Genomic DNA, 13109 nt, shown 5'->3' on the forward strand with positions numbered 1-13109 from the left:
TTCAAGCTTCACCAGTGTGTTTTTTTACATAATCCCATAAACTCTTCAACAATGAGTCTGGTAAAGTATACAAATCCATAGTAAATTCACCGTTATCCACGTCATTTTTAATATTCATCTCGTTGGTTCTGTTGTCAGTTACCATTTGAACCACAACAATCAAGTCATCTTCACTCAATTTAGTCAATCCTTGTGATAATTTCTCTAAATCAATATTACCTTTCATAGCACCCTTAGATTTTTTGGACTTGTTATCAACAGATGTAGCAGCAGCAGCAGCAGCTCCATTATTTGATTCTAATTTTCTTTTAATCCCAACACTGCCACTGCTGGCTGAAGATGCACTGGCTCCACTATCTTCAAATGGTAATGATCCTGTTTCAGCTAACACTTTGTTCAAAGCTGGATTCTTGGTAGGTGAAACTGGAATACTGATCACATGGTCATTCACATACTTTTCTTGTAAAAAGTTCAAATCGTGTTGAAACTTACGTTCACCAGCTTTCCCTGGAATACCCAAGATATGAACGGCAATTGGTATATCGAATTCACCCCAACCTTGTTCTTCGACTTTGAACGGCTGTTGTTTCAATGTTCTTATTGGGTTGGCAAATGTCGGATGTAATGTGTATGTAACTCTGTCTAAAATTTTTGCTGGATGCTCTTTACCTTGGGAGTCCAACATAGAAATTTGTATTGACCATTTCCTCATAGGGAAGTTGTCTACTAGAGGGACATCGGTTAAAATATGCTGCTCCGTAGTTATCCTGATTGTCCTTTTTACCTAAACAATAACACTATGTTAGTATTTTCAAAAAAAAAAAACAAAAAAATCCAATGGGGCCTTCCTACGTTTGATGGACAAAAGTTTGTAGGAAGATGTCACTATTTGTTTCAGCACATACTTCTGACATTTTGACAAAAAAAAAATTTCAAATGACCTGTCCAGCAAAGTAATATGTAAATTTATAGATCAAAGTAAATTGATTCTTTCTATATCAAATGCAATAGATTTCTAGTCAATTCTGATTGTAATGAATTGTTTATTTTGACAAATTTATTTCTCCTGGTTTATGTTGTCTCAAAAACATTGCCTTATTGACCAAAGAAGTTTTTTTTTTTTTTTTTTTTTCTTTCTCAACATATATTTAGTCCTTATATACAGGTATATAACTATGTCACACACTCAGCCAATATTACCGCGAATACAGGCTGATAGGATCAAGTGCGACATCTAGATAATTACTCAACATCTTACAAATGATGGACAATGACTATAAGTAATTATCTACGACATTTTAGGGTAACAGAAATTTAGTGTAAGTGTAATACTAATTGGTGGACACACATCCGTTCTATATTGCACATAAACTACATTATTTAAGAAAAATATTTAGAAATAGTAAAAGAATTATTTTATATTATATAGGTTTAATTAGAGAAATGAAAGTACCATGTACTTGAGTACATTTTAGATGAATATTATCGCTGGTAAAAGGGGTTAAATGTGTAACCATTCATTAAAAATGGTTCAACCGTAGTTACAGGAATTGAACACTAATGGAAATCCCTATAAAAATTACTATGTTATAAATTAGTTTAAGTTAACTGCTGACCGTATGCGCTGAGAAGTGCTACGTCAGGACAAACTATAAACATACGAGGGGGTTACAATCATTTATTCAAATAAGTTCAAGATGGAAAACCTTTTGAGGCCATTTTCATGGAAAGAGATACTCATAGTGAGAATCCCTTTAAAAACCATCATGTATAATGTGTAGTGTAGGGTGTATTGTTGACAATGCTAAGGGGCATTGTATAAGCAATCTTCAGATATGATTAAAATGTTTAGTTGTTATGTCTGAACGAGTACATTTGTTCCAGCGTCCACATTTTCCTTTTCCCCATGATTCAAAATTGGTGAACCTCTTCGTCGTTTCACCTTTTGAACCACTTCTTTGATGTACTCGTTTAAGGCATGTAAATCTTTCTTATGTAGATGTTTGTTTCCAATAATAAATTGTGGAGTTCTCTGACTATTAAAATGTTTCAGCCATAATTCCATAGTCTCACCACATTCAAAAATATGATGTACTATCGAATCAGTACCCGTATTACACAATTGGCAAAAGTGTATCTCCAGTTTTTTATAATTAGGATAAAAAGGATAATGTAAATAATAACCAAGGATAAAAAGATGATAATCTTGTAAAGATCCAACGCTCTGTTTTTGGACTTTGTTCATATTCTTCCAAAATTCAGTCCAATCTGAAATGGTTAGACTTTTAATTGTATCAAAATGTTTGCCCCACCCTTCTGGAATAATCGGAGCTTGAGGACATAATTTCCTTGAAGTGTGATGAAAAGTTTGCTCAGATAAAGGTTGTTTTTCAAAATTTGGAGACATTAAATTAATAATTTCCGTTTTAGGTTGGATAATTAAATTTGCATAGTCTTCTATCAGCATGATTCTAATTGGAGTTTCCACAGGAGGACCTGTGTAGTGGACCAATTGAAACCAAGCTTCGAACCACGAAATTTCCAGCTTCGTAAGATTCTCATATACACGTTCTTTTAAATATCTAAATTGTAAGGACGGATGACAGGATACTCCCATCCCAAAATAATACCATGGGTAAACCATCAATTTATCTGGTTCTGTTGGCATCAATTTATAATCCTTTGCAATATTATCAAGAATATCTTGAATTTTAGTTCTCATAAATTTAATTATCAAATCATCTTCTTGTGTGTATAAAAGATATATCTGTTTACCTCTTCGACCTTTCACTTGATGGTTGGGGTTCATCAAACCGAAACCACCCAAATGATTAGGGGTTTGTAATCTCTGAAGCTTGAAGTATAAAGGAAGTCTTTGTTGAACTGTTGTTACAACGCTCGACACTGCTGTCGTCAGAATCGGTGAATGTAAATCTCTATAGTATAATTTGGAGAAAATGAAGATATTCATCAATTTCATAATCAACTGATATGAAAGATCCAGTATCGGTGTCATTCGAATTTGAGCGTTGAGGTTTAATACAAACAGTGTCCAAGGATCAAACTCTTCAAAAAAAAAAATTATTATGACTACGAACGGTACTAATGGTTTTGAAATTGCTGAAAAAGGTGATCATCCGCCTCGGCAGTCTCAAGAGAATCCCCCTGGGAATTTTCAAGAGCTGCCGTTAGATGGTGGTCAAATTCGGAAATCATCGTCGACAGATGGTGTTTCCAAAAACGTCGAATTCAATACACAAACAAATGCGCACGAGTCGTGGGCTGACTTTCCAGAATCAGACCAGATGGATACTGATTCATCTGAATACCCATCAGAAGAAGAAAACGAAGAAGGAAAGATCTCCAAAGGTCCATATCATGCTTTTAAAAACTTCAGTACTGAAGAATACTTTACACCGGAAACCGCAACAAACAAAGTTGTGGACAATACTACCCCATCTCAAACTACACAATCAATTAATCAAAACTCTACAACATATGCCTCAGTGGCAGCAAACTACAAATCTAATTAACGTAATCTCCAAGATGCTAATACGACCTTCAAAATGTGTTGTTTGATGATTTTCATTTTCATTTATTTTGAATTTTAGTTTAGCATGTGGCGAATGAATAAGAAAACCAGTTAGATCTTTAAAATGATGCATTCTAAGCTGTGCATTGTGTTGTTTTAATATTGTGTTGATATAAGTAAATTGTTCCTGTGAAACGAATCTGATTTCTTGAATAAACCAAATATCAATAACCGGGTGTTCACCTATTAATTTAAGAAAGATATCAAGCAATTTCTTGAAATCAGTGGTTTGATAGCTGCCAATACTTTTGGAGCCTATTGTTAGACTGGTAATATAAGAATCATTTCTCTTCATTCTTGATAATTAACGGTTGGATTGTAAGTAAGGGTGTATATGTGTGAATTTGGTTTTCGTTTCTTTTTCTTTTTTTCGTATTTTCTATTGTTTTTGGTGGTTTTTGTTTTAATGTAATATACTAACGGAAAAATCAATCTTTAAATGCAAACATGTAGGAGTTCTCATCCTACTGGAGGTTCGGTGGCAGATTTAGCCCTGGGTCCTTCGTAGGACTGCATGACTGACCTGTTGAATTGGTTTTCTTCCTCGGAGACGCTTCATCATTGGAAGAAATGGTGTCCTTATTGGTATCCATTTCTATGATACCAGCCGTCTTGGTTTTTAAAGTTTCTGTATTGGAAGTAGCTTGTACTGGATCTCCCTTGGGGTCAGTAACTGGAACCAGTGTTGAAGAAGGGCACTATTTCGCCTCCTATCTCATCACAAAGGAGAGCGAAAAAAGATTTTTATGAAGAATTTTTTCGAAATTAAAAAGATTAATAACACCTCCTAAATCAATCTCTTGACTTAGTTTATACAATTGTAGGGTAATCTGACCTCCTGGATTTGATTGCGCAGACCATTTTGTATATATCAGTTGGTAAAACTGAGTTTTCTTTTGTTTTGTATTTGGATGAGTTTTTCAGAGAATTCGGATGCGCACCTTTTTCCTAACAATTTATATGCAAGATAGGAGGCGAAATAGTGCCCTTCGTTCGCTATAGAGAGATTTCCTAGCCGAATTGCACGACAATACCTGAGACGGAAATTCATCGTGTCGATGACCATGGTGCGAGGTGAAAAGTTTTCATAGAAAATTTATTCTTTCCCTCAACTGCTTTTAAGAGAGGAGGTTCAAGTGGTGGAAGGATGATGCCCACAAAGGGTGCGCCATCTGAGAAGATCGTGGTGAGAATACGAAATCAAGATATATTTTATATACTTATTTGTCCATATTGTTTTTAATAATACAATCTTCAGATATTTAAATTTCCCGTGTATCATCGCACAAGCGAGGCATACTTAGTACATTTACATACTGAGTTGAACTTGACACCTGTGACATTCAAGATAACTGTTTCGCGCACGCTGGCAGACGAACATGAGCTTCTTGATTTTTTTTTTTTTTTTTCTGAACATATATATTGGAAAAAACCTATACATACGTAAAGCTTAAGTAAAAGCTCAATAACCTATTTCATATTTAGGGTGGTACAAAAATTTTTTTATAAAATCTATACTTAAAAAGTATAGGTGAGAATCTGCAGGCCACATTGGCTGCCCTACTCACAAAAAACCACTATTATTCATTCTTTAATCTTTCTGCTGTTTTATTATTTTTTTTTATTTTATTATTTATTTTTTTTTTTATTATTTATTTTATATTTTTTTTATTATTTTTATTGTCTATTTTTTTTTATTTTTATTGTCTATTTTTTTTTTTATTTTTTATTTTTTATTTTTTTTTATTTTTTGTTTTTATTATTCTAGCACCCGTTTGGCCTATTTGACACACATATTTGGTGTTTGCCTCTCTTCGCCAAGCTAGTACGATCATATTGATCATCATCCACATTTATATCTCTTTTATTCATATCCTCTATACATCCAGGACAGTGTCCACTGAAGCCATTGTATTCATGGAAGAACCCGCCGAGTGAATCCATCACTTCGCGTGCCATACACATTTCCATTGTTTGACCACCACCTGACCATGAAATACACGCCTGGCCCCCATCTCCACTATTCGCGCATATAGCTGATCTGCCTAACAGCAATACCTGACATGAACTCAGTATGATTGACAGAAGAGTAGCTAAGGCAGGTATCCTTGCTACGTGATTCCTTGATCTTATCCATCTTCCATATAAATACCTCCACGCTCTTCTTACCTTGTTATTATCGTTTCTACTGCTATCATCGTTGTTTGAATAACTAAATTCAGTCCCTGTGAGATAGCTGGTATTACCTGTGTTATAGTACGCAATCACATTGTCAACGTATGAGTCTCTCTTAGCGTATTCTTCTTCCTTATCATCTAACCATATTCCAGATGTCATCAGTGCTAACCAATATGCAGCCCTGACTGTCACATTCTCAATATCCCATCCATGGGGCTTACCATACATACCGCCGGCTGACATAAACTCGGCTTCTTCCCAGTTTGTTAACCATTCAGGTGTCGTAACTGTGTTTTTAATATTATCTGGAATTTGCACTAACACGTACGTCTGATTATTGACGATGTCCTCCCTCCTGTGAGCATCAGTGGTTTTCATATGTTGGTCTCTTTTGATCTTGTAGTCCATCATCTCGCCGTTCCTGTAATTTCTGTCTAACACTAATGATGACACTCTGGCCACCCATAATAGTGAACAATATATCACCAAGTAATATTGCTTTAAATGTAATATACTTTCCATTCTTAAAATAGTCAATAACTTTCTTGTCTATTTGTTTTCTTAACACGTCTAATAATTTAAGATACTTAATCTCCGCCATTAAACTCTATGTTGATGAAATATAATCTACTTTAACAGTTCATATATGTTTTTGTTTTTTTTAGGGATTTTTATTTTGAACAGTTGTATGTAAATATGGATGATCGTATAGAATGGCCAATATATTATTTGATAAGTAAAACAGTGTATTAGGTTAATCCTGCCTCTTCCACCCTCTATACCTAACATAGACACTGGGAGAATCTATATACTTATATACCACTCCTTCAGAGTATTGCTCTCTCGTGCTCCCCGCACGCCTAAGCAGCTTGCTCATATCATTGCTGTCAATGGATATATAATGCTTAGCAGCTTAAACACTTGTTGTATACTGTCTATCCCGCCTTAATGGCAACGTCATGTTGATTGTTGTCACATTTACCCCTTGTTTTAAATTGGGATCCGCGATCTTTTATATGCAGTCCCTTTTTACAGGTGTTTAGTGTTAAAATGTATCCAGTTTCACAGAATTATTTTTAAGCGATAATTAAATTATTGATTGATAATACTTAACCTGTTATACATATATTTCTATGTATACTAAGCTGATCTTCTAGATGCTCTATCCTGTTAGTAGAAAATACTTTTCGTCTCCTTTTTATATTAAAAAAGTTATTCCGCGTATAGAACTTCCGGTCCCGTATTCTGATCACAAGGACACAAAATACTTCCGCTCTGTTGTGCTGGATTGGATCACATGACTAGGATTACGCCACGACTACTTCCAACATTCAGTAGGTTCGTCGAATTCTCTAGCTTTTGTAGTTCAGTAGTTTCTATATTCTCTATTACTCTTATTCTTTTAACACATATATCACTTTTACTATTTTAATATCTAGTTAATAAATCACGAAACTTTTAAGTTAGTGCATCGATTATTAACATTAAAATAATAACCCCAGAACAAATAGAACACGATCCAATGGCATCGTTTCTATTGGATGTGAGTAAGGTTTGAGCGTTGTACTACCTAACGCAGTCTAGGTGTGTCTTTTCATTTTTTCTTCCTCTCACTTTCTCTCTTACTTTTCAAAAAATTGTGTTCTGCACGAAAATCTCTCCTACTGTTAAGATTAGATTAATGAAAATGCCATACAATGTTGATAATATTAATGATCTTTTTGATTTAAAAGTACCAGTGGATTAAAAGTGGTGTGTTGAAAAAAACTGACTCAAAATGTGACAATATTTATACTTATAGCTCACTTTGGGTGTGTAGATGTAAATTAAGTTTTTAGTAATGGTATAGATGCCAATCTTTATATGAAATCTCTTAGTAAGTGACAAGCTGTTTTTGTTTTGCAGAGAATACAATCTGGTTCAAGATCCACTAAAGTTTTAAAGTATATTACAAGTGGTGACCATCCGGTAAACCTCATTTCATTCCAGGCGGACTTGGCTCAATTGAGCGAAAACGGAGAGTGTGAGTATACTTTTTTTTTCACTCACGAGATCAATCAATCAAGGTTTATTTTTCTCATCCATTGAGTCATTCTAGATATCGAAAAGAAATCCTAGTCACACGGCAAGTTCTTTTTATAAAGTTCCTATTTTCTGTTTTTAATTTAATTACTTTATTGCTGATAAGAAAATTAAAGCATGATATTGAAACCTAGTTCACTACTTAGATCTGTTGTACAACCAAGACAATGGTTAAGATACACCTCATCTGTTGCACCTTTGCAAGCTTCTCGATTAATTATTGAAAAAACCAATAATCCTAAACCAAAGTTACCAAAAGACAAATTAGTCTTTGGTAAAACATTTACTGATCATATGTTGGAAATTGAATGGACAAAAGAAAAAGGTTGGCATACTCCGAAAATTTCTCCCTATCATAATCTTTCATTAGATCCATCGACTATTGTATTTCATTATGCCTTTGAATTATTTGAAGGAATGAAAGCATATAAAGATACAAATGGTAACATTAGAACTTTCCGTGGGGATAAAAACATGATTAGAATGAACAAATCTGCTGAAAGAATTGCATTGCCTACTTTTGATGGTGAGGAATTACAAAAATTGATCGATAAACTTTTGCTTTTAGATAAAGATTTTGTTCCTGAAGGGAAAGGTTATTCTTTATATCTTAGACCAACACTAATTGGTACTACTGCCTCATTAGGTGTTGGTACACCTGATAGAGCTCTTTTGTTTGTTATTGCTTCTCCTGTTGGTCCTTATTATTCATCTGGATTCAAACCAGTGAGCTTAGAAGCCACGGATTATGCCGTCAGAGCTTGGCCAGGTGGTGTAGGTGATAAAAAATTGGGTGCCAATTACGCACCTTGTGTAAAGCCACAACTTGAAGCAGCTGAAAGAGGATTCCATCAAAACTTGTGGTTGTTTGGTGATGAAGGGTATGTGACCGAAGTGGGGACCATGAATTGTTTTGTAGCTTTTGAAAATGATGATGGTACTAAAGAATTGGTCACTGCTCCTTTAGATGGTACTATTTTAGAAGGTGTTACTCGTGATTCTATTTTGGAATTAGCTAGAGAGAGGTTACCAAGTGATGAATGGACTGTATCAGAACGTAAATACACAATTTATGAAATTGAAGAAAAAGCTAATAAGGGACAATTGATTGAAGCTTTTGGTGCTGGTACTGCTGCTGTCGTTTCTCCTATAAACAACATTGGTTTCAGAGGCAAGAGTATTAAAGTTCCTGTTGCCTTGGGCAATTCTGGTGAGTTAACTGCAACTGTTGCTGAATGGATTAGAAAGATTCAGTATGGTGAAGAAGAATTCAAGAATTGGTCAAGGGTTGCAAAATAATCAACCATGTGAACTATCAAAAAAAAAAAAAAAAGAAAATTTGATCTTCTTCTTCTTTCTTATATTATAGACATAAGGTATACATAAAGTCATAGATTGCAATATATAGACAGCAAACGAAAACATACTCATTGTTAGTGTATTCTATCTGGTAGATTTTTAATTTCTCCCAAAGTGTAATCTCGTTCTTCAATTATATTGCTATCATGGAAACTTGCAATGTCAAAAGTTTTGAAAAACTCAATAAAGTTAGCTTTATTTTTGATTAAAATATCTGTTACTTTTTGAGATCTTTTTGGGTTAGCAACAAAGAATTTTAAAGTATGAAACCCTTCCAATTGCAAATTTTTCAGCTTGTCACTCAATAGAAGCATGGTTAATTTCAAATTGTTGGCATCATCAAAAAACTTTGATAGAAACTGTTGGTTTGATCTTTGCGATACCAATTCATTTAATAGCTTGACACTCTGTCTTTTAGTCACGTAGTTTTTCGATGTAATTAGTTTATTGATAGCAGTAATAAAGACATCATAATTGTTTCCCAAAAACTCCGAAACTAATTTTCTATGTGTTGTTAACAATTCATGCAAAGTCATCATAGCATCTGTGGCAATTTCAAAAGTGGGGATTTGGACGTATTTGAAGAAATTATAGAAAGAAGGGCTGTAAAGAACGAATCTATTGATAACTTCAAATTTAATACAATCTCGTAAAATCTGTCCACATATTAATCCAATTTCAGGATTTTCTGGTCCTTTGATCAACATAGTAATGATCTCAGGTTTGGAGTGCACTAAATAATCGACAGTGGGTGATTTATTCGCCATAGTTCGTCGTAACAATGTCAGAAACAATATAACCACATCTTTTCGTGAATCAAAATCCAACTTCCGTAAATTGACAACTAAAAAGTATAGACAATCGGTCGAATATATTTCTTGAGCCAATTGTGTTATTTGATCTGGTTGTGGTTCCACTTCATCATCACCGTGCAATATCACTTTCATATTCTTCAAATATCTCGCGCATTCATCTTGATACTTTTTGGCGTTGTCAGGCAATGCACAATCTAGTTTCAGTACTTGGTCATTTAATGCTCGTACCAACTCCGGTGGAGTCTTGGGATTCCTTTTAAATAAAAATGCCATGACTATATATGTTGATTATTGCAATGGTTATAAGCGTGTAAAAACTTTGTAAATTGAATTGTAGATCACAAATTTTTTTTTTTTTGATTTTTTCTGGAGAGGGTATAGAAGAAGAAGAAGAAATAGAATCGAGGTGGTAGTATTGTGACTAAAAATATCAAACGAATAGTTTTCCAGTATTCGGCGAAATAGGTTTCGTTTAGATTAGATGTGAATGTAGACTTTATGGAAAATGATTAAAGTATAATGATTTTGTATGTGTTTGGAAGAAAGAAACAAAACCTTTGGAATGAAAAAAATAAAGAAAGAAAAGGGTGAAGGAGGAGAAATTGAGGTCTTGAAATTGTGAAAAAATTTGGTCGACCGATAAAAAAAATTAAAGAGAAAAAACTGTCACAACGAGTCGACAAAAACGACGACGACGACGAAAACAACATCGACGAGACGACGAGAAATCAAATTAAAAGAGGCAACACTACAAAAAATAAAAGGTTTTGTAAGGGTTGTAAAATTGGAGAGAGAGAGAAACAACAAAAAAAGATAGGTGAGTGAGAACGAGTCAGATCCAATCTATCTTCATATATGCCAAAAACCTCAATTATTATGACAACATCATGGCTACATATATGGAATCCAATACTTATAAATCGAAGTAATAGACCAATTTTACAAGATAATGAATATAATATTTATATTAGAGATAATGTTGGATTATATCAAGGCCGACAAAAGATTGTTAATCGTCAAAACGGAAGAATTTATTTGACTAATAAGAGATTGATTTATTTTGATAATAGTGATAGTTCTAAAAGTATTGCTGTTGAACTTAAATTGTTCAAGAATGCAGAACTAGTTGCTGGGTATTTCAGAAGATCACCAAAAGTCACTTTATACATTAAAACTGAAAATGGGGGAACTACAAATATTGGTGGCAATGAAAATGGTACTAATTCCAAAAATATTACAATCGATTGGGTTTGTAAAATATGTTCATTTAACAATCATTTAGCTAGTGATTACAAAATTAACGAAAATGAACTACCCAAGTGCACATCATGTGGTATACGGCCCAGCAAGTCATATCTTCTGCAAATATTAGAGTCTGCACAAAACAATGTTTCAGTTAAAGAAGATTCACCTGCTTCAATGACACCAGAACCAGAATCTGTTTCTCCAAACAATAACAATCAATGTCCCAAATGTACCTTTATCAACCACCCTGCTTTAAGGTATTGTGAAATATGTGGAACAGAATTAAAGCCCTCAAATGATAGTAATACTAAGCTACTTAAGGCCACACAAAGTTTAAGTAATGTGTCTATAAATAGTAATCCTTTAAACTTGAAATTGGAAACTGGAGAAGAGCTATATACCAATAATCAACCATATATTAAATTGAGTTTCCGCAAAGGAGGAGAATCCAAATTTTATCAAGAAGTTTGTAAAGTTTTGGATGATATGAAATGGCAAATTTTAGAGCAAAAGGGAGGCATAAACAAAGATGCAGTTAAATTGGTTGATAATTCAACCTCAGTTAATAAGAATTCTACTACTGCTGCTGCTGGTGGGGGTGGTGGAGGTGGTATTCATGCATTAGAAAGACTTGGTGAGTTACAAAGAAAACAGAATGAGATAATATTAACCACATCTTTGGACGATTTGGAACAATTGATGTTTAAATATCAAGATTTGATCAAATTATCAACTTCATTCAATAAATTAATCAAACAACCACTATCATCAACAACAACAACAACAACAACAAAATCGGGTGTGGTAATTCCAGCATTGAGTATCAAAAAATCATCACCATTATATCATCAAGAATTGAGTAGACACATTAGTGAATTTTTAATAAATTTCAAATTGACTCAAAAAACATCAATGATATCATCTCAAGATTTATTTGCTGAGTATAATCGATTTCTTATCAGGAATCAAGGATTTGGAAGTGCATTAGTAAATTGTGATGATTTTAAATGTGCCATTGAATTATTTGACGAATTGAATTTACCAGTTGTGGTTAAGCAATATATGAAATCAGACATTTATGTAATTCGACCTAAAGTTGATGCAAATATATATGGTCAACATATTGTACAATATTTGAAAGATCAAGAATATGAATATAAATTAATGACTTTACGACGAGAAATAACTTCTGGTGACTATGAAAATATCAATAATGAATTATATAACGCGGTCAATTATGGGAAAACCGTATCGGAAATATCCAATAAATTCAATTGGTCATATAATATAACTATTGAGGAATTAGAAAAATGTGTTGAGACTGGACTGGTGGTGATAGATCATCATATTTCAGGAACATTTTATTATGTAAATAAGTTTCCCTTTTCGGATGGAGAATGGGATGATTCAAAAGAGATACAAGAAATGAGAGAATTGTTGATCAAAGAACAACAAGAGATTACATTAACCTTGAGGAATGAGTACGTTGAACAAAATATGGATAATTTGGTGAATATAGATCCTGATTATAATTTTTTTGGTGTTGGTAATGAAGAGGACAAGGATGAATTGGAGAGTACAGTAACTACTAGTGTACCTGAAAGTCAAACACAATCTTTTAATGATTTAGTTGGATTACAATTTTAAAGAATAGTTGAACATATGTAGTATGTAATAATAAGACGTTTAGCATATATTATATAATAGTTTGCTTGGGTGATGTCTTTTTCTTCTTTGTTTTGATATTTCATCACTTTCCTTTTTTTTTTTTTTTTTTTTTTGGTTTGTTAGAGGTGGTAGTTTATTCGCAGTTTTAGTTGGTTCTCTCGTTCCAAAAC

The 13109-nt window shown here is 33.5% G+C and overlaps 6 protein-coding genes across 6 annotated transcripts, besides 5 other annotated features; 3 read left to right on the plus strand and 3 right to left on the minus strand. All coding sequences in view use genetic code 12, as the record gives it.

Moving 5' to 3' along the window:
• Position 1: 1 nt before the first annotated feature.
• On the minus strand, positions 2-712 carry CD36_18850 (SWI/SNF complex subunit, putative; the record flags this gene model as incomplete). Its single annotated transcript, XM_002418320.1, has 1 exon — positions 2-712. The coding sequence occupies one exon, from the start codon at positions 710-712 to the stop codon at positions 2-4; it is 711 nt and encodes a 236-aa protein (XP_002418365.1).
• Positions 713-1122: 410 nt separating this feature from the next.
• Positions 1123-4282: a mobile genetic element (5' truncated in ORF1 and with middle of ORF2 replaced by 5' end and start of ORF1 in opposite orientation (and with eta LTR inserted in 3' UTR).).
• Positions 1177-1647: a mobile genetic element.
• CD36_18860 (polyprotein of l1-like non-ltr retrotransposon zorro 3, putative) lies at positions 1856-3016 on the minus strand (the record flags this gene model as incomplete). The annotated part of the gene is made up of 1 exon (XM_002418321.1): positions 1856-3016. One exon carries the CDS (start codon positions 3014-3016, stop codon positions 1856-1858), a length of 1161 nt encoding a protein of 386 aa, XP_002418366.1.
• CD36_18870 (non-ltr retrotransposon zorro 3 orf1-related protein, putative) lies at positions 3087-3533 on the plus strand (the record flags this gene model as incomplete). The annotated part of the gene is made up of 1 exon (XM_002418322.1): positions 3087-3533. The coding sequence occupies one exon, from the start codon at positions 3087-3089 to the stop codon at positions 3531-3533; it is 447 nt and encodes a 148-aa protein (XP_002418367.1).
• Positions 4283-4582: 300 nt separating the features above from the next.
• Positions 4583-4972: a mobile genetic element.
• A 1475-nt stretch (positions 4973-6447) lies between these two features.
• Positions 6448-7367: a mobile genetic element.
• Positions 6814-7100: a mobile genetic element.
• Positions 7368-7969: 602 nt separating the features above from the next.
• On the plus strand, positions 7970-9151 carry CD36_18880 (branched-chain-amino-acid aminotransferase, cytosolic, putative; the record flags this gene model as incomplete). The annotated part of the gene is made up of 1 exon (XM_002418323.1): positions 7970-9151. The coding sequence occupies one exon, from the start codon at positions 7970-7972 to the stop codon at positions 9149-9151; it is 1182 nt and encodes a 393-aa protein (XP_002418368.1).
• A 134-nt stretch (positions 9152-9285) lies between these two features.
• CD36_18890 (hym1p orthologue, putative) lies at positions 9286-10299 on the minus strand (the record flags this gene model as incomplete). Its single annotated transcript, XM_002418324.1, has 1 exon — positions 9286-10299. The coding sequence occupies one exon, from the start codon at positions 10297-10299 to the stop codon at positions 9286-9288; it is 1014 nt and encodes a 337-aa protein (XP_002418369.1).
• Positions 10300-10881: 582 nt separating this feature from the next.
• On the plus strand, positions 10882-12918 carry CD36_18900 (vacuolar protein sorting protein, putative; the record flags this gene model as incomplete). The annotated part of the gene is made up of 1 exon (XM_002418325.1): positions 10882-12918. The coding sequence occupies one exon, from the start codon at positions 10882-10884 to the stop codon at positions 12916-12918; it is 2037 nt and encodes a 678-aa protein (XP_002418370.1).
• Positions 12919-13109: the final 191 nt, after the last annotated feature.

The sequence above is a fragment of the Candida dubliniensis genome, chromosome 2 (genome assembly GCF_000026945.1).
Source record: "Candida dubliniensis CD36 chromosome 2, complete sequence".
In the NCBI taxonomy this organism is placed as follows: Eukaryota; Fungi; Ascomycota; class Pichiomycetes; order Serinales; family Debaryomycetaceae; genus Candida; species Candida dubliniensis.